Genomic DNA, 27,387 nt, shown 5'->3' on the forward strand with positions numbered 1-27,387 from the left:
CTGCAGAATCAAAAAGTCATTTAGTAAGTTATGTTCTTTGAATTTAATTTTCCTCATTTAGTATGGAAAAAAAAACAGTGTAGAGTTTTGCCTTATGCTTTATTCACATTGTCTGTCCTTCTTGTCCCTCAAAAACCTTAAGCTTTAACTTTTAAAAAAAATGTTCGACACAGGATGCTCTCTTTGCTTGAAATGCTTTCCTTCCCTATCTTCTGTTTCAGTTCTATCTGGAGTATTCCCCTCACTCTTGCCACAGTCTTTGCCTATCTCCTAATTCTATTTTAACTTCTAAAAAGCATATAACACTATGTAGAATTACTTTATGTAATATATGTGTCTATTTACCCTCCACTGTCCCATGAGTAACATGAGATCAGGATCTTGCTCTGTGTTGTTCACAACTGTTTCCCCAGTATCTAGAAACAGTGACAATATATTATTATGCATCAAAAATAGTTATGTGACTAAATGAATATTAAAGGAGACAAAAGCCTTATTATTGATACTTTATTAAAAACTTAAACGTTCAAATTCAAAAGATCACTTAATAGGATTGTGACCTGGAGCAGCTTACCTCAATTTTATTAAAGGATAATGATATTTCAAGGGGTTGTTAAATGAGATAATGAATGTGGAGTACTTATCTCTGCACCTGGGATATTGTAAAGCCTCAATATCATGGTGTATGCTATTATTATGAATTTTATCTCTAAAAGGGTTGTTTGTCGGTTTTGCTTTTTGGGATTTTTTTTTTTTTTTTTTTTTTTTTAGAGCATAAGAATCACAGGCATTCAGAAAGCCAGACTATTTCTTCTCTGGTTTTCTGCCCATTAGGAGACCAAGAAGCACACTTGCACTGGGGCAATTCACACATGAGAGCAAACCATTTGGCCACATAAAATGAGCAGGTCTCTTCCTTATGCAGCCTGTATTTATATGTAATATTAAATGAGCAACTTTGAAAGGCATGGGCAGTGGAGGAGAGAGCATGATAGAGGAAGGGCAACCATTTCCTCTCTAGCAGGACTTGACTAAGCACCTTGGTTGAAACACTCTTGGACTCTTTCTAATCTGGCTGAATGGATCACCAGCAGCCTCCAAAAGAGAGCTAATGCTAGAGGTTATGTCTACTTTGTGTCACATAACCAGGTGATTCCATCAACTCAAAGTTCCATTGCCAGTAGACAAAAGATAGCCATACTGCTTATTCTTTTAATACATTTATTGCTTTCTGCCTGTTGTTTTTGGCAGTGTTCCTATTGGCACAGGCTTTCCTTTCGGATACATGATTTGTGTTTTCTTGTGGAAAAAGCTGAGCATTTGGAAATTAAATTAGATAAACTAGCATAAGGAAGTAGTACACTGTAGAGTGGGCTATTCTTTTATTGCTTGTATTTCCTCCTTCCATGACTAGTTTTGCTCAGGATTAGTACTGAGGAAAGTAATTTGGAAATTTCGACCTCATGTCAAAACCAAATGGGAATCAAAGGCAAGTATTTTGTCTATACTGTGGCAGAACTTTGAATATGGAGCAGCATAATACCTGGCATCAGCATGATAAGGAAAGTGGAAATTTGCAGACAACTCCTTGGGAAGATAATTTAGGTTGCTTGATCTATTGCCCTTCATCACATGGAAATTATCTTTCTGATGCTGAATTCTTGTGTTTTGTAACAAAAAGATGACAATGTATCATTGCGTTACTTAAAACACGGGCAGTTTTATATTACTGACACGAACCTTGATGCTATTTTATTGTTTGTGAGAGAAAACCATTAGAGAATTTGATTAAAATTAACCGCATGAAAACTATGTTAAAAATAATAGTTAACTTGGAATGTTCACTATAGGTTAGATATTACGCTTAGCACTAGACATGATTTAACTCATTTAACCTTCCAGCCAATCCTATGAAGTACTATTGTTATCCCTATATTACAGAAAAGGAAACTGAAACTGAGGATTAGAGTTTTTAAATAACTTGTCCAAAGTCACACTTTCAGTAGGTGGCACAAAAAGAGAATTGAAAGGCATGGTTACATTACACATGGAATGTAATTGTTTTGCTGCCACACTTATGCCAACTGCCTCTATTACTCTGCTTGTCAAAATTGCATATTGAAATAGTGTTCTAAAATAATTATATGTAGAGAATATGAAACGGAAACAATCCAGACCCACAAACCACATTTTCTATTCTATGGTTATGCTAGGATAACATTTAAAGAAAGCAGACAGAGATTTTTGTAAAACATTCTATAAGCCTATAAAACAACTTTTAAAATATTTTGAATAAATAATCACATTAAAGAATTTAGGATAGGTTAAATTGGTTGCAGATTAACATTTGAAAAAATAGCAAAATATTTTAGTATTTCATTTAAGCAAACCAGTGTGTTTACCAAGTACATATTTTGGTTTTCATTTTCAAGTTTATTTTATTTGGCTTAATGTACTTATACGTATTAATGAATATGTTTAAAAGAAAACAATACTCATCACTAGAAAAATCTGAACCATTTTTACCACTAGACATTGAGAAAAAACATGTCAGATGGCATCTGTCTACATTTAAGTTACACAGAACCTGGAGGAAAAAATCGAAGAAACCAAAACTATAGTCTAGTATTGTAGAGAGTAGGACTTATTTTACACAACACAAACTGAAATGATTTGGCAGTGGTTCAGTATGTTACAACGATATAGACAGCTAAACAGGTTATCAGGGTTCCTAATGCAGAAGTATATGGTTTGAGTCATATATGGTAGATTATCTATGTTGACCATACTACTTGGATAATTTTGTATAACACTCAAAATAAGCTTCATGTGTCTATTGAAATGATTTCATGTGTCCTCTTAAGTATTTGTTTGGTTTTGGCATTCAAAAATTCATTTACCATAGAATTTCACTCTATCATTTCAAAATTTTGCCCATAATATGGCATTGTTTGGGTCTAAAAGAGGGAAATATGGTATATTCTTTTATCACATAGTAAGAGAATAAGAAACCATTTTTTTGGTGACTGTAGTCACAATAATTACATCTTTAGAAGAGAATAGATACCAGCAGCTCATTTTTTTTTAAACATCTTTATTGGAGTATAATTGCTTTACAATGGTGTGTTAGTTTCTGCTATATAACAAAGTGAATCAGCTATACGTGTACATATATGCTATCTATTTTACATTTGGTAGTGTATATATGTCAATGCTACTCTCTCACTTTACCCAGCTTACCCTTCCCCCTCCCCGTGTCCTCAAGTCCATTCTCTACATCCAGCAGCTCATTTTTAAGTCTTTAACTTTCAAGCAAGATTGAGGTGGGAGCAGAGTCATTAGAAAAGAGGGGATTCTCAGAGGAACAGAAATACAGACTATCATAGAGAAGAGAAGGAAGTTTAAATGAACACAAGGAAAATTAAACTGGTTTTTCAACTAACTAGTTGGCATTTTATTTTACGTATTTTCAATCTTTTCACATGTGAATACTATAAATATCAACAGTTATTATATAAATGCTGTTTGTTTTATGTTCCTCAGTTCATATCTTTCAGCTCTTCTACAATGAATTGCTATTTTTGAAAGCCTTCTTCAATGTTTGTTTTCCTGCATTCCAATTTACTCTTTACAAATATTTCTGACTTGCTCTGTAAGCAAACCCTCCTAGTCTTTTGGTCATAATTTGAAAAATATGAAATTTTGTTTATGTATATATGTCTTAACCAATGGACCTGGATATAAGTGTGTTCAGCAGAAAAGGGCAAAACAACCCAGTTAAGGAAAACATTTTATTTTTTTTCCCATGATGGAAGCTGAGTTATCTAAATTCTGTTACTAAAAAAGGGCATGGGTGTTTTATAATTGCATGGATAAGCAGTTTTTCCCTAAACAATAGTTGGCACTCCATAGACACAGGGTAAGCCCAAGACAGGCATTTTAAAATAAGACCATGTTGACAAATTTTATGTGTTCATAATTTTCAACACAGAAGAGTGATAAATTATAAGAAATAAACTACACATAATATGTATAAATGATTTGAAAAGAATATTTTTTAATTAGACCTCTCCTCATATTCATTAATTCTCTTCACTCTCAGTAAACACAAGCACTCGTGTCACTGCTGTGGCATTTTATCAAAAATAGAGCCATCTTTGCCTCAATGTTGACTTCAGTTAAAGAGCAGAACTCATGATACTCCTTAATTCAAAAACTTTCAAAGATTCTTCTTCTCTATAGAGTATCATTTTTACACTGTTCCTTGATCCCTGCCTGCTTCTCACTACTGTCATGCACTGCAAAGTCAAGTCAAGTTAAAGACTCTCTAATATGAAAATACTAGCAACTCTCAGCTGTTTCTATTTTGATGGACTCCATCTGGACTTCACAACTGTTGGTATATGACTGTCTCACACACAATGATTGATCTGAGGGCCGTCTTGTTCATGAAGCCTTTCAAAGACGTTTCCCTGATAGCATCTACTTCTGTGAAAGGCATGTATTGAAATTCCATAAATTTTGATTTGGATTGGATTCACTTTCAGATCCTTTAAAATACTAGAGCTATATACACGATCACAGACCTTTAGCTGCAAGAAATTTCAGAGACAATATAGCCTAAACTTTGCATTTTAAATATAGAAAACCTTGGCATTCCAGCCTAACTATAATATCCTGGGCACATATTCTATTTAAAATAAGGTGATATAGTGATAAAACTAGGTTAAAATCTCAAAGTTTCCAAAGTAGAAGTCATTGATTTGAGTTATATAAGGCAGATTATCTAGGTTGATCATATTAATTGTATAACTGTGTAAAACCCAAAATGAGCTTTTAACTCTTTGTAATGAAATGATTCCTCATGTCTTCCTACATATGTTTTGTTTTGATATTAAGTGTTCAGTTTCAAATGGATTCCTTTATATTATTTTAAAACTTTACCCATAATAAGCCATTGAATAATGCTTCATAGAAGAGGTAGTACTTAAATTGGTCTTTGATCATGGGTAAGGCAGTCATATACAATCTTGTAGAGCAGATGTGGATTCAATCTGAAGACCAGCATTACTTGTCACGAATGACATCTGCTCCTGAAATCTATTTCTATATGAACTCTATTTAGGCAGTTTTAAAATTTTGTTTTACACATGAGGACCTTCAGTAAAAGGAGGTAATATTTTTATATCTTATGCATGGCTAGGCCAATTGGAAAAAAATTCAGTGAAGCTGAGCAAACCTCATTGGTTGCTAAATCTATATTTTTATCAACTCATTTCTTCTAAGTACAATGTTATTTTTCTCATGATTGGTCTACATAATCACCACTACCACATAGGAGCTATATAAACAGAACAACCATAAATAACCATAAACAGGCTATATAAATAGAACAGCCTATGTGGTATAATGAAAAGACCATTATCTATATGAGAATCTGATGACAAATCCAAAGTTTTCAAATTAATTAGCTGCATGATTTTTTGATCAATTATCTATTTTCACTGAATTTCAGTTTCTACGTCTTCAGAATGAATTAGAATATTAATCATGATGAGAGATTAAGGGAAGAAATTTATGTAGAGGCCTTGTACAGACAAATTTCCTTTCCTTATATATGTTTACATGTACTGAAGCAACTCATGTGTCTCTATGCTTTAAGGAATTATAGATTTTCCCCAATTAAAATTTTATCATGAGTAAATCTTGGGGAGAAAAAATAATTCTTCCAAATTTGGAGCAGCTGCTATGAATTGTGAATGTATCTTATTTGAATGATTATTAATACAAAATGTGGAAACATTTTATGATGTCAGCACACTTTGGTTTCTCTTGCCTTTCAGGAGCCTAAGTTGCCAAAGAATTACCTTGCACAAAAATTTGTTCTTCTCTTTCGTTTGTAACTCTATTGTAATAATCATTCATCTCACTGCAGTGGCCAACAACCAGCCCTTAGTGGCCACAAATCCTGTAAGTAAAATGAAGTTTAGGTTCAAGGGGTTAGTGGGGAAGAAATAGGAGAGGTGGGGGGCAGGGGTAGGTACATGTATATGTGTGTAATTAAGTACTAATATATGTATATTTTATGTCTGTCATATAAAGAGTATGTATATGTAGCTATATTCCAATTTAGAAAGGTAAATATATCTCAATATTCCCCAAGTTATAAATATTGAATAACAAAAGGAAGAGTAATTTCTTTGTTTCAGTTACCTATACATGTTAAATGTCTTCACCTCATTTATGGTTAGAGTCTTACTGCTGGTGGGACATAACATTTCCTCAATCAAATTTTAAAAAAATCAAGCAAAGCAACTAACTGTGCAGTTAGAGAAAGGCAGCACGTGAAAATGGAAAATTTAATTTAAATTATATGTTTGGTATCAGGCTGACTTTAAAGAGTTAATAAAACCAGGGAAAATGAATGATGCCTATATAATATTGAACTTTATCAACATAAAATTTTTCAAGTGCTCTACCAAATCCTAACTGTCTCAGCAAATATTTGTAAATTGTTCCCTTACAATTCCTTTGGAAGCACAGGTTTTAGGATAAATATAAAAAGATACACAAAAATAAGCACAGAGACTATCACAATACAAAAGCTATATTTTAAAAATATAACCTGACATTTACAATACAATTTTATCTATTTTATGCAAGTTATATGCATATGTAAGCTATATTTAAATTAAAATATCTCCATAAATAGCAAGCATATATTTGAGATTTTTTAATTGCCTGCTTTTATATTTGTAGTATCTATAATACAGTTTTGGATGTAGATTTGGGAAGGGTGTGTATATATGATATATAAAATAGTTTTTATATAAAAGATTAAGGTTAAGATTATAAAAGATTAAGTTCTGGTTACTGAAATCGGGGAAGGGAAGGAATTTTCACTTAATTGTTCAATAAACGATACTCTCATATGTGTTTTATGTGTGCTTTTAGGGTAATTTCCAAAATTCTAAAATTCCCTGCGTTGTTTGCACATATGCATCTGGATGCTTAATCTTGTATATGTTCCACTCTAAAGTCACTGGGTGAGGAAACACTGGGGTATAATTAGCAATATAAAAAATTGGCAAATATCCTGCCATTTTAGAGTGCATTTCTCTAGAGCAAGGAAAGTCAGAGTTTTGTCATGAAGCTTCAGAGAAAGAGACTCTAAATCTTACATTTATATACATGTGATACTGTTTATCACATAAATTGCAAAATGTAGTATAGTTACTTTTAATGTATTCTTGGAAAATTTATTGTCTGTTTATATTGCCAATGCCATCATAAAAATATTTTTCTAAACCATGCTTTAAGTTCTTTTTATCATAATAATTTATAGATTAAATTTTTAATGAAATCAGGAGTTGGAAGCCCAATTAGATATATGTATCTAAAAACTATACAGATAAAATTTTGAAGCTGAAGCCTATCATTTCTATATAACATAGTTAAATAACTCAGCTTTATTTTTGAGAGAACTTTTTAATATAATGTTTGACATCAATGTACAATATTTAAAATTTAATATCATACATTCTGCAGATGTATTTAATAAAAGAATAGTTTTATAAATATCCTCAGTCAGAAGGCATTATGTATGGTCGAGAAAACAAAATTTTGTTCAGGATGTAGCTTTGATTGATGTTGTATGAATTAGCAAATCATTTAACTTCTCCAGTACTCAGTTTTTTATCTATAAAGTATGTGGCTAGTGATTAATCATGCCTCACAGAATTATCTCAGGGATTACATAAAACAATACATACTAAAATACTTTTAAGCTAACTTATATGCCAATGTTATTACTACTATTCTATGATAATACAATATTTATTTTCTAGTGCATTTAATTTCCAGTTTTCCTTTTAGTGAAAAAGATATTTATTTCAAAAACAGTGATAATTGCCACTAAATATTTGAGTTCCAGTCTGGAAACTGGAGCTGATGGGAGTTAATTGGAGAGCTTTAAATTTATTCCCCTTGTTAAGGGGTAAATATCTCTTTTACTCCTTTGTATTTTCTTTACCCAATATTTAAACCTCTCTCTTCCTGTCTCTTTGAGAAAGTGAGACCTCAGGAAAAGAGGAAGGAAAACCATAACTTTTTTTTCTTTTTACCTACATGAAACCCTCAAACCCCGTATTTAAATAAAACAAAGAATGGGCTCATTAGATTATTATTTAATAAGTATCTGCACTGGTAGCACACGATATGCAAGACTTCCTAAGTATTTGGCACTTTTCATGAACTGCTTTTAAAATTATTAAGATTTTTCCAGCAGAATGCAACAATCGAGGAGTTCATGATGACATGGTTAAAACAGATGTAAATTCATTCATGTGCAAAACTTTGATACTTGTAATTACACAATAACTAAAACAATATTAAGAAAATACACACCCACTAAATGTAATAAATTCGGCATTCACACATTTCCTGGGAGGTGTATCATTTTAAATCTCTGAAGTCAGTGGCTAAATACTTTAGAGGCACCATTAGATGGGGATGAAGACTGGCTTTTATAAATCTGAATCATTAGTAGGAAAGATTTTGTGTAGAGGAGAGAAAATTCTGTGTTTCTGTATAACTAAGCTAAACTAGAATATTGCTTTACACGTACATTTATAAACAACTAAATATGGATTGCTTTCTGGGAATTCCCTGGTGGTCCAGTGGTTAGGACTCTGTGCTTCCACTGCCAGGGCCCAGGTTCAATCCCTGGTTGGGGACCTAAAATCCCCCAAGCCACATGGCACAGCCAAAACATATATATATATATATATATATATATATATATATATATACACACACACACACACATATATACATACATAAATCTATATATCTATATCTAATATATATATCTTTCTTTCCTCATAGGTTAGCTGTAAAGTGTTCCAATTCATTCATCTTTACCTGATGGGCTGTAACTACTTTTGGATGCTTTGTGAAGGCATTTACCTACACACACTTATTGTGGTGGCTGTGTTTGCAGAGAAGCAGCACTTGATGTGGTATTATTTTCTTGGCTGGGGTAAGTGCCATCATGCATATCTACTGACTCATCTTTTAAGAAAACTTTTGGAGGATGCAGAGTTCCTTTGTAATAAAAATATTATTATTAATCATTTTTTAAACAATATCAAGTGATTAACCTTTGCTCATTGTTGTAAATTAAAATATTTAAAGTACCACTGACTCACTGTTTTCGGTAACCACAGGTCAATTAATAATACAATTTTTTTCTATTTAATATTCCAGTGTATATTTTGGCCAAATATGTAGTGACTAAAACAATAGAATTAGAATCATAAAGTAGGTATCTATTCTGAATCTCCTTTTTCCTCATGTGCCAAATGAGGGCATTGGGCTTAACCAGCTTTGAAGTTCCATTCTAAAAATGATTGTTTAAAAAAATTGTTATTTTATTTTAAGAGTAGAGGCAACAGTAACTGAATAAAGACAGCCAAAAAAATCTGCTTTTTCCACACAATCTCGTGACATATTATTCACAAAGCAAAAAATAATACACTTCTAACATATTTTTTAAAAATAACCAGAATAATACAAAACATAAAATGCTGAAAATGAATTCATTGTACATGAATTCAAAAGGACTAGTTTCCAGAAACATAACTGAAATGATACTTATCTATCTATCCATGTATCTATCTATTTATCCAGTCAGATAATAGATGTAGATATATAGAGGTATGTACACACACACTATATATTTTTTTACTGAAATAAATATTGTTCCTATTGGTTGTTTGATATTATTGATAATAAAAGTGTCATATATATATTTTCCAAGTGAGTCCAATTTTTGCTCAATTATATGTATGTATGTGTTGAGGCTATTAGTACACTCAGGTTACCTTTATAAAATATACCTTCATTTTACATTTGAAAGATCTGATTTAGAATGCTAAGAACATGCAAACTTTCTGATATATAAGCCATCTCTCTCTCCCTTCTCTTCTTCTTCACATAGTCAGTCTCAACTTCTTCCCACATCTGATTGGTCAGTTCCATCTTATGGAAGATATGTGGATGCTGAATTTCTTCTAAGCTTTTGAGCCCAGGCAGCACATTTATGAACTTAGATCTGGAGTCCACTGATTCAAAATGGCTCAGATTAGAAGAAACTGTACACACACACACACACACAAGCCTGAAGACAGATACCTAATACTTCATCACATTTACTGTATGAGTAGACAGATAATATTTACATCAGAAGCACACAGTGACCAGCTATTTTTGCTCCTAGAGTATCTCTGAGTTTCATATTTCATGACATATTTTAGGAATTCCATCTACAGAGAAAGATGCCTATTTATTTTCTTTTTGTTTGACATTTACAGGATTTCCACTGATTCCTGCTTGTATACATGCTGTTGCCAGAAGCTTATATTACAATGACAAGTAAGATAATCTCTCTTTTTGATTTCAATTGGAAATAATTACAATGAAAATCTTCAACATAATTTCCCTGCTTTTTCCCTTAGCTGCTGGATCAGTTCTGATACCCATCTCCTCTACATTATCCATGGCCCAATTTGTGCTGCTTTATTGGTACGTAATTAAAATGCTCCTTTTTTCATCATTGTTCATAGTTCAACTTTATTTCCTGAAACATCTGGCCTATGGTATCCTTCAGGATCTCAGTAGACATAGACAGCATACTCACAGTGTTTGATTGAAGAGGGTTAAAGGAAGGTGTTATATTTGAAGTGTTGGCAGGAAGAGGAAAGGAACTAATTCATAAGGGATGGTGAGGCACCAGGCACCAACAGTGGGAAGCTGTTATCATGGATAGACTTTAAAAGGGGGTTGGGTGAGTGCTAGGAGGGGTAGCCCAACAAGAGGTCTGGCCTTGGGTAGAGGAACACAGCTACTGTCAAAACCACAGCCTGACAGGGAAAAAGGAGAAAGAAATACTCAAACTTCTCTCTTTTCCCATGCTCTGATCTCTTGGATCCTCCCATTGGCCAAACGCAGCAAATGCCAAGGGTAAAAAAGCCTTGTGATGATGCAGTCCTCAGACATGCCTCAGAGCCTGCTGGGGCGCAGAGCAGAGAAGGGCAGAGGATGGATCTAGTGAGTGGGGATGGCAAACAGGAAAAACCACACACTTGTGATGGTAATAAGACTAATATCCCCATAAAGAAAAGACTTTAATTTGGAAAAAGAAACTATTGCTTAAACTGTTGTTTTATTATAATGATCAGCACTTAATCCAAGTGCACGAATTGGACATTTTTAAGTGTGGTTGCAGGAAAACAGAAGTCAAATTCAGTGCTTTTATTACATTGTTTCAATGGGGAAATAAATTAATCTAAATTAACATGCCTTCTCTCATAGAGCATTAGAGACCAGATTGCAATTACAGTCTTTAAGACTGTAACTATAGCTGATATTTAATTATATATAAAAAGATGAAGGGGGCACATTTCTCAGCCAAAATACAAAGCTTCCTAACCCTTCTTTTCAGATCCTTTTTTTAGAGAAATATTCTATTATTTTACTACATTTTCTAGCTGCAATTTAGTATGTGGTTATGCACTATTCAAGCTATTCTCAAGTGTATCACTGTTATTTTCAAAAGTTTGCCATAATTAAGAGGGTAAATTTTAGAAGCTGATTGCCTGGGTTTGAATTCTTCTACCTCTTACTTGCTATGTGACCTTATGCAATTAAACTCATCACTCTGGGCCTCAAGTCCCTTATTTGCAAAACAGAGAATGTAATTACAGATACTTCTAATTTTTTTTAACAAGAAATTAAATGAGTTAATACATAAAGAGTGCTTAGCCTGGCATGTATAAATCATGGAGTAAGTGTCAAATTTCTGGTTTGTGCTTGGCTACAGAAGACAGCCAGTTCAAAAAATCAACACATGAAATTTATTATTATATCTCATGGAAATTTTAATGTACCTTAGTGCAGACTTTATGAAAATTTCAGAGGCAGAAGCATTTCCTTCCCTTGCTACTTGCACATACTAGGAACATGTATAACACATTGTTTAAGCTATATCCTGAGAAGTCCTAGCTTTGTATTCTTGGAAAGAACCAGCATTGAAACCTAGCTCTACCATTGCTGGTTGTGTTTCTCAGGGCAAGTTCTGTTTTGTTTTGTTTTGAGCCTCTCTATGCCTTTGTTTTCTCATCTATGACTATGCAGTAATAAGAATAAATACCTCATAGGGTGTTGTAAGGATTGAGATGTATCCTGTTAAGCAATTAACACAGTGCCTAGAATATAATAAACTCTCAAAAAATACTTTTAAAAGATTCTTCACTTATAATTTCTACATGATACCATGATTCTGTTTTGAGGAAAATACAAAGAAATTAAGATTCTTTTTTTGGGCCATCCAGAAGCTTACAGAACAAATACAAGGCAAAATTTTATTATAAGAGATCTGGCTCTAGAGAGGGGTATGTGATTCAGAGTCCTAAATCAGAGAGGTTCAGGAAATAAGTAAAAGCACCTAACAAATGAAAAATATAACAGCAATTAACACAATCCTTGGAAGAGCCTGTCCACAACAACTTTGGGAGGGAAGAGTAGATGGTGCAGTTAGGATAAAATATCACATAGGAATATAGCCCATCAAGCTGCTCAGTAAGAAAGGAAGTGAAAATCCACATTATTTGCAGAAAGCTTTTTCCATTTTTCTGGCCTAACCAAAGATTAGGAGCCTATTTTTCTAACAGGGTAATATGATCTGTCCTTGTTTAAGCTCTAGGGCTCCTCACTGGTCCTGGCCAATTCCAAGGTCTTGGGAGGGGCTCTAGCAATTTTTTATATGGTCACATATTTTTGTACAATTTTTATAAATGAAGAGATTTCAACCACAATCAGTTTCTTTCCACTCAGACTTCCTCTGTCCCATATTCCCTCGAGCAGGGTGGTATTGGAGTGTCTACAGCACTTTTGAGATCTTGCTAAGGGGAAGTTGAGAGGGGATACGGTTAATTTGTGTTTAGTGAGAGATGTTTAGGTCACTTCAGTGAGCAGTTAAGTGATTGCTGGCTAATCTAGTAGAGGAATGGCTTCCAGGAATCCTGCTGCCACTGGGTTGATTCACAGGGCTTCCTGCCATGACCCTAGGTGGTATCATGATGTGAAAATGTCCTGTTGTACCTACGACCATCTATGTGAACTTTATGGGTATTGGAGTAAAAACAAGTTTCTTCTCTTTTCCTTACCTAGTTTTTCTCTAAGATAGATGAGATTCAGATGTAATTCATCTGAAATTCACTATTCTTGTTCTATTTGTATTTAAAATAAATGGAAGTATTTGCAGAAAATAAAGTAGGATGACTTTCTAGTTTCTAGGTTCACATTTTAAATCAGACTTGCCATTTGGAGAAGCACTTTGCATTTAGAAATTTTTATATAATGGGCATTTAAATTGCAACATTTATAGTGATTTTTATAATTTATGATTTTTGCATATTAGGATTATAAAATATTCTAAATTCTAAATTTATAAGCAGATAAAATGGCATTATTACTTTTTATTCAATGGGCTGGTAGTAATTTCCACTTAGTCAAAACTTTTAAAACAGTAATGAATGCTTGGGAAGGGAAAACAGTAGGATGGGTGGAATAACAGCTGATGTGTTGATTCATCATGTTTCATTCTTACACCTGTTGCAATAGCTTATTCTGCTTTTGTCTTTAGCAGACAGTCCCGTGTCTGTAACCATGTTACTTTTCATAGATGTGTTTCCATCAGGATTATAGTTAGCTGTTTATTTTTGAAGCATATGTTCCATTGAATTCTCTAAAAGAATAGTAGAATATTTTTATGCCCAGTTATTTTCATAACACATGCCTTAAATCAGCAAATGTATGTTATTTTTTCATTGCTTTCTACATTAAATGAGATGCCAGCATTATTTTTCTGATTAAAGTATGTGGATATAAATTGCATAATAGTACACAGTTTGAAATTTTTACATTATTAAACAAAACACAGATGCTAGAAGTCAGGGTGAGAAAAAAGGAAAGAGAACAGCATAGGAGAATAAGAGCCCGAAGGGACTTTTCTGGGGCTATTGTCCATAATTCTGTGGAAGGCGTAAGGAATAGGCATAGAGGATATAGACAAAAGTAACAGATATTGACATGGATAAAGATAAGAAAGAGAGAACGTAGTATTCAGGAAGAGAGAGAGAAATGTATTTCAATAGAACTCTGTTCATTTCTTGAACACTATATATATATTTTTCACATCTTTATTGGAGTATAATTGCTTTACAATGCTGTATTAGTTTCTGCTGTACAACAAAGTGAATCAGCTATATATATACATATATCCCCACATCCCCTCCCTCTTGAGCCTCCCCCCCACCCTCCCTATCCTACCCCTCTAGGTTGTCACAAAGCATCGAGTTGATCTCCCTGTGCTACGCAGTAGCTTCTCACTAGCCATCCATTTTACATTTGGTAGTGTATATATGTCAATGCCACTCTCTCACTTCATCCCTGTTTCCCCTTGCCCCTGTGTCCTCAAGTCCCTTCTCTACGTCTGCGTCTTTATTCCCTCCCTGCCACTAAGTTCACCAGTGCTGTTTTTTTAGATTCCATATATATGCATTAGCATAAGGTATTTGTTTTTCTCTTCCTGACTTACTTCACTCTGTATGACAGACTCTAGGTCCATCCACCTCACTACAAATAACTCAATTGCATTTCTTTTTATGGCTGAGTAATATTCCATTGTATATGTGTGTCACATCTTCTTTATCCATTCATCTGTCCATAGACATTTAGGTTGCTTCCATGTCCTGCTATTGTAAATAGTGCTGCAACGAACATTGTGGTACATGTGTCTTTTTGAATTACGGTTTTCTCAGGGTATATGCCCAGTAGTGGGATTGCTGGGTCATATGGTAATTCTATTTTTAGTTTATTAAGGAAGCTCCATACTGTTCTCCATAGTGGCTGTTATCAATCTACGTTCCTGCAAACAGTGCAGGAGTGTTCCTTTTTCTCCACACCCTCTCCAGCATTTATTGTTTCTAGATTTTTTGATGATGACCATTCTGACCGGTGTGAGGTGATACCTCATTGTGGTTTTGATTTGCATTTCTCTAATGATTAGTGATGTGGAGCATCTTTTCATGTGTTTGTTGGCAATCTGTATGTCTTCTTTGGAGAAAGCTTTATTTAGGTCTTCCACCCATTTTTGGATTGGGTTGTTTGTTTTTTTGATATTGAGCTGTATGAGCTGCTTGTATATTTTGGAGATTAATGCTTTGTCAGTTGCTTCATTTGCAAATATTTTCTCCCATTCTGAGGGTTGTCTTTTCGTCTTGTTTATGGTTTCCTCTGCTGTGCAAAAGATTTTAAGTTTAATTTGGTCCCGTTTGTTTATTTTTGTTTTTATTTCCATTTCTCTAGGAGGTGGGTCAAAAAGGATCGTGCTGTGATTTATGTCATAGAGTGTTCTGCCTATGTTTTCCTCTAAGAGTTTGATAGTGTCTGGCCTTACATTTAGGTCTTTTGTTTGCTTGTTTGTTTGTTTGTTTGTTTGCGGTACGCAGGCCTCTCGCTGTTGTGGCCTCTCCCGTTGCGGAGCACAGGCTCCGGACGCGCAGGCTCAGCAGCCATGGCCCACGGGCCCAGCTGCTCCGCGGCATGTGGGATCTTCCCAGACCGGGGCACAAACCCGTGTCCCCTGCATCGGCAGGCGGACTCTCAACCACTGCGCCACCAGGGAAGCCCACATTTAGGTCTTTAATCTATTTTGAGTTTATTTTTGTGTATGGTGTTAGGAAGTGTTCTAATTTCATTCTTTTACATGTAGCTGTACAGTTTTCCCAGCACCATTTATTGAAGAGGCTATCTTTACTCCATCGTATATTCTTGCCTTCTTTGTCAAAGATAAGGTGACCATATGTGCATTGGTTCATCTCTGGACTTTCTATCCCTGAACACTATATTTTTAAAGTTTCATGTCTCCCTTTCAAAGAGAATGATTTGTTTTGGGGAAAGTTGTAAACTCATAGTAAGTTTATAATTACAGAAAGTAATTGACAGAAGGCCTTGTTGGGTGCCAAATTTTTTTAACTCTAGGATGATCTAGGTTGAATATCAACTGGTTCCAATATGTGATTCAGCCTCCTCATAAGGATAAAGAGGATTATATTACTATCATGGGGAGTTGTGAGGATCGTTGTTACACACATACACATACAAATAATGCAGGAAGGATAAACCAAAAAGATGGAAATGGTTATTATGGTATAATACATATTTGGTAGCTACCTAGTATGAACACTAATACAGAGTAGACACAAAATAATTAGCCTTTGCTACAAACAATTATTTCCTTTCTTTGAGCTGAAAATGTTCAGAAGTTTTGGTTTTTTTAATCATAGCAAAATTTTAAAATTTTGCATAAGAAAATGAACTAAGCAAAACAATCAGATATTACTTAGCTGAAGGTGGTCCACAATAATTCCACCATAAATTTATTTTTTAAAATCTAAGCCTATTAAGATTGATGTACTTTTTAAATTAATAAATCACAATTCCATATCCAAAGGAAACAAGAACACTATGTTAAAGAGATATCTGCACCCCATGTTCATAGCAGCATTATCCACAATAGCTAAGACATGGAAACAACTTAAGAAGTTATGGTATTTATACACACACACACACACACACACACACACACACACACACACACACACACACCACAATGGAATACTATTTAGCCATAAAAAATAAGGAAATCCTGCCACTTGAGACAACTTGGATGGGCATTATGCTAAGTGAAATAAGTCAGACAGGGAAAGACAAATATTGTATGATCTCACTTATATGTGGAATCTAAACAAATAAACAAACAAACTCATAGAAAGAAAAGAACATATTTGTGGTTACTAGAGGCAGGGCGTGGAGGAGGAGGAATTGTAGGAAGGTGGTTAAAAGACAGAAACTTCCACGTTTAAGATAAATGAGTATGAGGGATGTGATGTACAACATGATGATTATAGTTAACACTGCTCTGTGATATACATGAAAGTTGCTGAGAGTAAATTCTAAGAGTTCTCATCATAAGGTAAAATATATATATACAATCTTTGGTATTTCTATGAGATGATCGATGTTAGCTAAATTTATTGTGATGCTCATTTCACAATATATGTAAGTTAAATCATGCTATGCAAACTAAACTTATATAGTGTCACTTATGTCTCAGTAAAACTGGGAAAAATATGAAAAAATTCAGTAGCAGAAATACAAATTAATATTTAGGCAAATATTCTCATCAATAGAACATATTCTTGTGTACTGAAAATATTCTAAGATTCATAAAATAAAAGATCCTTCAATAATGATTCTTAATACTAAATATGAAATAATTTCCATATGCCATTTTATTTTCTTTTAGGTGAATCTTTTTTTCCTATTAAATATTGTACGTGTTCTTATCACCAAGTTAAAAGTTACTCACCAAGCAGAATCCAATCTCTACATGAAAGCTGTGAGAGCTACGCTTATCCTGGTGCCATTACTTGGCATTGAATTTGTACTGTTTCCATGGCGACCTGAAGGAAGGATTGCAGAGGAGGTATATGATTACATCATGCACATCCTCATGCACTATCAGGTATGGTGTTCTTGCATCAGGAAGGCAGCTTGTGAAATTTGGTTTTAAATTTACATATAGCTTTGGTTTTATTTTTAACTATATGTGCATCAAGTTGGTTACAAATAATGTATCTTTTCCATTTGGAATCAGATAATTCTATTTTTCTTTTACAGGGTCTTTTGGTATCTACAATTTTCTGCTTCTTTAATGGAGAGGTATGGTGATTGATTTTATTCCTCTTATCATTTTGTATTTGCAATACTTTTTTACTTTAAGAAATTAGACAGAATTATAAATTCCCTAAGAACAAGTATTTCAAATTCCATTTCTGTCAGGAAAAAGAACCATGGAATCTCTTTTACTAGATGTAACTCTCCTTCCCAAAAGCTCAGGTCATATTGGAGTTCAAGGCTGGGGCAAATTCAGCCTCACTTTAAAATATTCCATCAATGACTTTTATTCATCTAGTCTTTCGACCTACCTCTTGAACTAATCCTACTAATTCTGGACTTTGTCCTAGGTACAATGTTAGGCAATCCTTATCCTCATAGAACATACACTCAAATAAAATTGGGTCATTTTTATTTTCCCCCTTTCTCTGGGTTTTTTTTTCTCCTGGGAAGAGCTGCAGTGGGTTAGGAAACAGAAGAGCCCTCTGATTTGTAACATGGAAATGTGCTTTTGGATATTTCAAGATTTTTATCCAATATTTTTTTTTCTAATTGGGAAGTTTCAGGCATCTTAGAAACTGGTACCATATTTCTTATGCATATCAATAGGGCTATAACTCAGTGGTTTGAGCTATATTGATTTAGTTCTTTATAAGATTTTAATCTACTTGACAAAATTTAACCTGTTGGAGGATTTTGGCAAAATTCAATAAAGTTTAGAAATTCAGACAGCAACTAATGAAACATATATTTGGTAATGGTGAAGCTTATCACAAAGCTTCAGATGGGCAACACATGGAACCAGTCGTCATAACTTTATAAGAACCATTTCTATACAACTAATCAATGTTGGAAATCATGTACATGTCATGAAAAACTATAAAATATTGTTTTCCCTTGTTTATGTAATATTTTAATTCTTTCTCTTAGCATACAATAAAATTTCATATTTGATTTCTTAATCAATTTTAAAATATAGATATTTATTTTATATATTTATTTATTTATAATGGCATATAGAACTATCAAACATAGTAGACTATATTTCATATCTTTGAGTGGTGTCTCCATGATTCTTCTGCTGTATCGAGGACAAGAGTGACTTTTTCTGAAGTCAGTGAGAAGTAGGGACAGAGAATGCAATTAGGAAGAATAGATACATCATCTGTTTTGATAATAAAATTCAATTAGCATTTATTATATAACTCTATAAATTAATTATTGTATAAACTGAATTAGACAATCCAATTTCTGCCTACATAGGACTTTACAGTTAAATATAGATGAGAAAGCTACAGACAATATGCCATAAAGCATGTATGAAATAAGTAAGATACACGTTTGCATCTGCAGAAACAGATTTGATTTTTATAAAGGGTATTTTTTAAATGTACAAACTATAACCACTAGTAAAATATTTTGTGATGGAAGGCAGTGTAGAATAAAGGCGCTGACACAGTAATGCATTTAAACCCAAAGATGCCTTTTTGTTCCTGGCTGTAACATCTTGGGAAATATTCTGAACTTCCAGAGGTCTCAGTGTGTACTTTTATTAAAGGGAAATAAAAGCAAGTTCTTTACACAAATCTCACAGGGATTAACGTAAACTAGGAATATAAAGTTCTTAGCACCATGCCCCACCCACAGTAGATACTCAGTACATTATAGATTCCTTTTTAGACTTGTCAAATCGCTCATTTACAAAAATATATGTACAAACGGGAATATTAATCATATCGGAATCAAATCTCAAATTGGCCCTTATATTTAGAAAAAGTGTCCAGGGAATATCTAAATTAATGCCTAACACTCTTATTGCACTCTACCTGTGTAAGGAAAAGAGACACAGGCCTTGATCTTTTGCCATGTTCTAAAATTGAGAACACTTTGGCACTGGAAAATTACAATAAAAAATCTTTGAGCCAACTTGTTAGCAAATCCTTCAGCATCTCACAACATCCCCAATATTTGTCCCCTTGTCTTCATCTCTAGATACAATCCCTGTTTGTGTATGATTCATTTCTCATCTTAAGAAATACTATAATGCTTCCTTTTTTTGTCTCTTTGCCTCTAGTTTTTCTCACTCTCATAACATGAAGACACAGCTGCCAAACCCATTTTGTGTGGTTCCAACTATGTCATGTACTTCTTGAAATCATTTGCTCAGGCTTAGTTTCCTTCTTGCTTTCCACGTTAGGTCAAATAGCTTGCCTTTATCTTAACATCTCTATTTATTTTTTATTCTCACATTTTATTTTTATTTATTAGCCAAAATATTCCTAGTTGCATTTCTCACTAATTAAATAACCGTGGCTTGACAAGTACTCAGGTCACTTTCATCTCATCTCTAGTCCTCTCAATCAAAAAAATGTGCACTGTTAGCATAAACTAGGGACTCTAGACATCAGAAGGGCCCTCCCTAGTCTCACGGGTATCTTTAACAACACCTGAGAGTAGATATTTTTACAACGTGAACAAAAAGATTTGTTGAGAATAACCAAACTCACATCCTGTAATGAGAAGTAGGTAGAATTTTTATATACAGCTCTATTAAACACCTTTTAATTGATTTAGGTTAAGCAGTGTAGAGTTGGTTTCTTATCAGGTACTAATGGTCATATAAACCCATATTCTTTATATTATACAAAATTATATATTGCAGTGTTATATTCTAAAAAGTTGGCCTTACTATTTATATAACACTTATGCGTAAATTAATGAAAACACTTTCATATCTTTAAAAACATCAGGCAGGCTCTCTTGCCATCCAATGGCAATTTCCCTTTTTATCTTTCCCCATTACATTCTTCTCATTGTAAGTTTACTGAGAGTGGCCACTTTAATGTTCTGTTAATCAGGTGTGATGTTGTGTTAGAGAAAGCAGATGAAAAAAAATAACATCCTTATAGAGAGTACCATAAACAAACAGATGTCTACAAGGCCTCTGGGTCTTTAATTACCTTTATATTTAGCTTCAGTAAATAAGTCAGGAAATTGGCTTTCCATGGTTTTTCTGACGATTTAGTTGCAAGGAAGAAATAGGGTGATGATCTTAATCAAAGTAGATATTTCAAGAGCAAACAGTCATACATTTCAAAGCCATTTTCGCTTTTAGAATTGAATTTAAGCTTTCCTTGTTAAGACTATAAGTACTACTCTCATAGCTAAAATATTTCTTCATGTCAGCTTCTTCCCAACATTTATGTAGAATCTTTTGTACAAAGCTACATTCCACCTCCTTTCAAACAGAAACTATATAGCACATGGATTCAATCAGTCCAGCTTTTAGTAACAAAGTGAGAAGTTAATTAAGCATAAAAATCAGGATCAAAAACAACTCCCATTAGAAATACCTAGATAATTGGCCAAATGTCATTTTTGTTTTAAATCTCTGAATATTTATTTAAAAGTCATACTCTAAAGCCATTCCATTTGTCATTTGCTTATATTCTTGAAGATATTACATACGCAGATGGTATTTTTTAATTACCTTAATTTAAATATGTTATTTGGAGAACTTAGAAATACATCACTAAACCATGAGAGGAATAAAGTATAATTTTTATAAGATAAATGTATTCATTTTCCTATAAATGCTGTTATTTCAAAGAAAATTTATATGAATAAAAATTATTTCCTTCAGATATAGTTGCCATATGTAAAGAAGTAAGCTTGAAATTCCTGAAGTTCTGAATTTCATATTAATAAAACAATGTATTGCATTCCTAACTACATAATTTTTGAATTATAGAGTAGGGAGACGCCTCTCCCTGCTGTGGCCTCTCCCGCGGAGCACAGGCTCTGGACGCGCAGGCTCAGCGGCCATGGCTCACGGGCCTAGCCGCTCCGTGGCACGTGGGATCTTCCCGGACCGGGGCACAACCCATGTCCCCTGCATCGGCAGGCGGACTCTCAACCACTGCGCCACCAGGGAAGCCCCTCCTGGAATTTCTAATAACTCATTCTGAATTCTTACTAAAGAAACTGATTGACCTTATATTTGTTTGTTTTGTTTTTCTACATGTTAAAATATGAAATGAGACAGTAAAACTTTGTGTTCCTTTTAAGCGACAGATTAGAGGAGACTAACAGGACCTTAAAGTATCCCACAGAGCTGCAGACATCCTGGGAATACCTATTCGCTATAGATTGTTTGTAATTTGGAGAAGAGATAAGAAAATGAAAAGACTTAAATAAGCAGCCCTATTTTAAAGTTTAATATTGATATGTACACATGAATGTAATGAGTAAAAAGTTGAGGAATTTATGTAATTCGTAGAAAGTTAAACAATATTGTATGAGTATGTTTGTAGGACATGAACTACTAGAAAGTTGTTTTTGGATGCTCAGATTCCCTTTGGGGAAACAATCAAAGGGTCAAAGAGCAGTAGAGATTTGGGGAAGACAATTCAAAGCTATACATGCTTTGCAAAGACACAGATCAGGTCACAGCATGTGGCTAATACATTCTTAACCTAGAAGCAGACAGGAAATGTACAGGTGATCGAGTTGGAGATGCATTTGATATTCTCATTTATGCTCACTGACTCAATATGAAGAAAATCATCTGTGTCTTATGTTCAGTTAAAACCAAAATCATTGTATATGACCTACCTAGTTCTCATCTCTATCCCCAAGCAGAAAAGATAGAAGAGTCATTAAACTTCAAATTTATCCAGACAGGGGGGTATCTAAATACAAAAAAGTGGAGTGGTGACATTCCTAAACTTTTTTTTTCCCACAATACTCATCCCATTATATGTTCAGTGCTGTAATTATCTGTTCAACACTTTCTTCCCTCTGGAGGTAAGCTCCATGAGGACAAAAACCCTGATCTTTTTTTTCCAGAATGTAGCTCAATACCTGGCACATGCTAATCACAGTAAAATGTTGTTGCTGCTGCTGTTGATGATGATGGTGATAATTATTTATATTCCCGTATCCCTGTTTTTAAATCTTTTTTCTCTCTTCTTTTATATTTCACTAATTATCTCATTCTTTTAATAAAAATATTGATACAAAACTAAATGTTGCACATGCCAACTTGTAAGTGAGGGTGTAGATTAACTATCTGACAGCAAAACATTCATGTGCATTTTTAGAGCTTCAAAGAGAAGGCATAGAAAGAGAAATATGAAGTTTTCTGTAGTCTGTACTAAAGTATAGAGTAATTGCAAAGATTTCCTAATATAAAGATAGTTTACTCAATTTCATTTTTTAATTAAGAAAATAAAGTAATATTATTCACTCAATATCAATGCTTTTTTTAAAAAAAGCTTTTGTACATAACTTATTTTATTGTATTATTAAATACATTATCTTCATTTCATTTATGAATTGCTCTTACCCTTTCTGTTTCTTTTTGTTTTATAGGTTCAAGCAATTCTGAGAAGAAACTGGAATCAATATAAAATCCAATTTGGAAACAGCTTTTCCCACTCAGATGCTCTCCGTAGTGCATCTTACACAGTGTCAACAATCAGTGATGGTGCAGGTTACAGTCATGACTGTCCAACTGAACACTTAAATGGAAAAAGCATCCACGATATTGAAAACGTTGTCATAAAACCAGAAAAGTTATACGACTGATAATAGAGCGTGTATTGCTGAACTATTTTGTTCCACTCCTAACTCAAGGACTTGGATCCATGACTTTACAACCAGAAGACTTCAATATTAAATGAATTATTTGAAGGTGACAAAGAAAACCCTCACATGAATTCAGTAGTGTGTTGATAAATGTTTCACACTAGCTCCATGGGGGAAAACAGTCCTGATTTGTAAGTTTTGCCAGTTTTTATGGTGTAAGTACTCCCGCCATGGCTGATTTCAAGTTACCAACTTGACATCAGTGAATGTGGACTTGGGTAAAAATGAGCACAGTCAGTTGTAGGTTGGTGTGAGCCAGCTCTAGCACACCACTGCATGAATCCACAAATAAATAGACCATAAAAGTTCATAGACACAATGGGCACAATTCCACTCCTGTTGCCTAAAGAGACCTAGCTAAGGCCTATAGACTTGGAAAGAAAATGAGCTTTTCATTTGTTTTTAAAATCTTTATCCCATATTCCTTGGTGAAGTTGATTTTTTGCCCAGAAAGTATTCTAGCCCTTTTTGTTTTTATTTTTTCAAATGGACCAGATAAAGAATTAATTATTCCTGTTTGCTTACCCTCTTCTCCTCCCAAAAAATAAATGAGCAGAATTGCTGTTGGCTACTCATTTGCTGATTCATCACAGTTATACCCCTTGTCATATCCATTTTTGAGGCTTGATGAATAGTATGTATGATACGCAATCCTACTTTGGTAACATTAGGGAGAAATCTTGGTTGATACTACAAAACATGTAGTTGACTACTTTCCCATCTTACTACACAAGTGGGAAGGAATTCGTGTCCATATACCTGTAAATAGAAACTTTGCCCCTTCCATTTCTACTTTGTGGACAAATTAGCAATTATTTTACATGAAGGAAATCAATGAAGGATTTCTTATTTTCTTAAAAGTTTGTAAAAAAATTGTGAAAAGTAAGCTTGTAAATACTCTGTTATTCTATTTTATAGTCTCAAATATATACAATCTAGGTAATTTTTTTAAAAACAAATACTTAATGTAACAATGTGTGCATGTTAATATCTGATACTGTGTCTGGGCTGATTTTATAATAAAATAGAATCTGGAATTCTTATTTGGTAACTATTTTAAAGACAACCAGATGCCAGCATCAGAAGTTTGAGAACTAAGTTTGAGAAATATCTATGATAAGATATAAAATATTTATTTAAAAAATCCTCAAGGCCATTGTTTTATTGAATATATTAGCTTTGGTGATTCATACCTTAATAATAGATATGTTTGACATATGTCCTTTTTTATTTTGATGATGAACTTTCATTCTAATCCAGAAAATTTAAATGACTCCTATAATAAGTGCCAATCTGCTATTCTTATGGTTTTTACCCCGTTAAAAAGATTACTTTTCTGACTTACTATATGAAGCTTTGGAAATGCTGCAAGGCTATTTTTTAAAATTAGAGGAACACAATATATATCATATACAATGTTTTTATATTTTAATAGAGATACTATATATGATGATGCAATATAGTAAAAGACCTGAATGTATCAGTAAGGAAGAATCGTTGTCAGAACATTTATGGACTAATTAAATTAAGATGGAAGAAATCCTCGCTAATGAATTAAAGTGACATTTAAATGGGATTCATTTTTCCTAATGTCATTTTCCACTGATTTCTGAAAACCAAAATGCCTTCAATTAGTAAGTCAGTTTTGGCAGGAGAATTCATTACATCTATATGTTTTTGTTGTTGTTGCTGTGGTGTGTCAATCTGCTTAAAATGGATTAAACTAATGACTTAGTCATCATAGGTTGTTTCTTAAGCTGTCAATAGATGGTAAGTTCAGAAGTCATTTGAAATTGTCCAGGTAAATTATCTAAATTAGTAAGAATTCACTTATTAAAAGGCCTGGTCAGTAGAGTTATGATTTATCTATACACATGTAAAAGCTGTATTGTTAGTTTCAGATTTACGGATTTCAAAACAAGCTTTTATAAAAAGGAACTCAGGCTGTTCTGAACTTTCTAATGCCTAAATTATACAATAATTCCTTTAAATAATCTCATATTTTAGCTATTTATTATTCAAAGACACAGATTCAAATCCTTCACTGGCACTGTTCATATATTTCAGCATTCTTCCAGACAAGCTATCAAGTCTCAACCATAAATGACAGTAGAAAATGTCAAATTATCAACAAGCATTATATTAAAAATACATTGTAACTTTCAAGTCTTTTTATTGTGCTTTTATCATATTAAGTTTAGATCAGATTTCCTTTGTGGCCAGGATTTATCTATTGTACCATCTTTAGGTGAAGACAGTCCATGATTAATCAGTGTTAATTTTGAACCCATTTTTTTTTTAGAAGTAATATTTTTAAATATTAGACTTCTCTAAAACTGAAGTACTAATAATTAAGATCTCCTTTGTATCTTACTCATATAAAAAAGTAAAATCAATACTGTTTAAAAGCAAACTTCCTTGGTATCTAAAAACTTATTTGGGGAATTTCTAACTTTTAAAATGCAAATCTGCTGCTTTTCTGAAAGTATTTGTGAAAGTCATTTTAATTTCTAAACAATTCTAGTCTGTCATTTTTTTTTTTTAATTTCTAAAGTTATTTAGTGCATTTATTCATAAAATATTCATTCTGGAATTTAGTGTTTGTTCAAATGTAATCCAATGTACATAGAAGTAGTGGTAGCTATAGTGCTGTATTTATTGCTTGATAATGTTTTTTAAATGTGAACTTATCTAATTTTCTCTTGGTTTTAATATGCTAATAAAAACCATTTCTTTTATTTCTAAAACATACCCAAAATATTCTGATCAATTAAAATAACTCATGTTATGCTTACTTAGTGTATATCTCTATATTTTGATTGTACGAAAATATTAAAGTTATGAGCTAAAGTTGATTTTCACTCATGTTTACTGGAGTACTGAATAATCTAAATTACAAATATAATTCTTTACAGCAATCAGTGTAATACTTAAAATCGATGACTATATCACCATTACCCTCTTTGAAGTCTTCCATAAACCTGTAAATCATTCCATAAACCTGTTTGTTAAAATTATGAATTCATCTTGTAAGCTAAAAAATTCCAAATAAAGTACAGTGTACGCAAATTCCTTCCTAGGCTAAATGAAAGGAAAAGATTCCCAGAAATAGGAAAATGCACAAAGATTTGTCTCCTTTCTCCATTATATTCTACTGTATAGTTTTGTGTTGAATAGCAGAAAGAAACAGAAGGAAAAGAACTACTTAAAAATATAATTTTCTCATTTAAAGTTGTTTTTAGTGTATTATATTGGTATAGTATATTTACATATATTCAAAGATGTGTAACCATCTCCACAGTCAATTTTATTACATTTTTATGACCTCAGGAGGAAACCATGTATCCTTAGCTATCACTCTTCTATCCTCCCATCCCTGCTCCCACCCAAGCCCTAAGCAGCACTAACTTACTTTCTGTCTCAATAGACTTCCCTATTCTGGACTTTCATATGAATGGAATCATATGGAATATGATCTTTTCTGACTGACTTCTTTTACCTATAATGTTTTCACAAGTCCATAACTTGCTCCAGTTTCATTCCTTTTTATGACTAAATTATTCCACTGTATGGATTTACCACATTTTGTTTATCCGTCTGTCTGTTGATGGACATCTGTGTTGTTTCCATCTTTTGGCTATTATGAATAATGCTGCTATGAACATTTGTGTACAAGGTAATTTTTTTAACATATATTTTAATTTCACTTGGTTATATACCTAGAAGTGGAAATGTTGGATCATATGTTAAATACATCTGAGGACTGCTAGACTGTTTTGCAAAACAGCTGGACCATTTCACATTCCCACTAGCAGTGTCTGAGGGTTCTGATTTCTCCACATGCTTCCCAACACTTGTTATTATGTGTCTTTTGTACTTTAGCCATCCTAGTGGGTGTGAAGTGGTTTCTTGTGGTTTTAATTTGTATTTCTTTGG

General features: G+C 33.3%; 1 protein-coding gene across 11 annotated transcripts in view; it reads left to right on the forward strand.

The window, feature by feature from the left end:
• The window catches only part of CALCRL (calcitonin receptor like receptor), a 105,740-nt gene extending 79,055 nt beyond the window's left edge, over nucleotides 1-26,685 (forward strand). For all 11 annotated transcript variants that reach the window (XM_067741256.1, XM_067741261.1, XM_067741259.1 and 8 more), the window contains 7 exons: nucleotides 5,844-5,970; nucleotides 8,887-9,040; nucleotides 10,374-10,434; nucleotides 10,518-10,584; nucleotides 17,432-17,650; nucleotides 17,806-17,847; nucleotides 23,176-26,685. In XM_067741256.1, coding sequence (XP_067597357.1) covers nucleotides 5,844-5,970; nucleotides 8,887-9,040; nucleotides 10,374-10,434; nucleotides 10,518-10,584; nucleotides 17,432-17,650; nucleotides 17,806-17,847; nucleotides 23,176-23,391 — 886 coding nt within the window. In that variant the 3' untranslated portion in view covers nucleotides 23,392-26,685. The remainder of the gene's footprint in view (nucleotides 1-5,843; nucleotides 5,971-8,886; nucleotides 9,041-10,373; nucleotides 10,435-10,517; nucleotides 10,585-17,431; nucleotides 17,651-17,805; nucleotides 17,848-23,175) is intronic.
• The last annotated feature ends 702 nt before the right edge of the window (nucleotides 26,686-27,387 follow it).

This window comes from Pseudorca crassidens, chromosome 6, assembly GCF_039906515.1.
Source record: "Pseudorca crassidens isolate mPseCra1 chromosome 6, mPseCra1.hap1, whole genome shotgun sequence".
NCBI lineage: Eukaryota > Metazoa > Chordata > Mammalia > Artiodactyla > Delphinidae > Pseudorca > Pseudorca crassidens.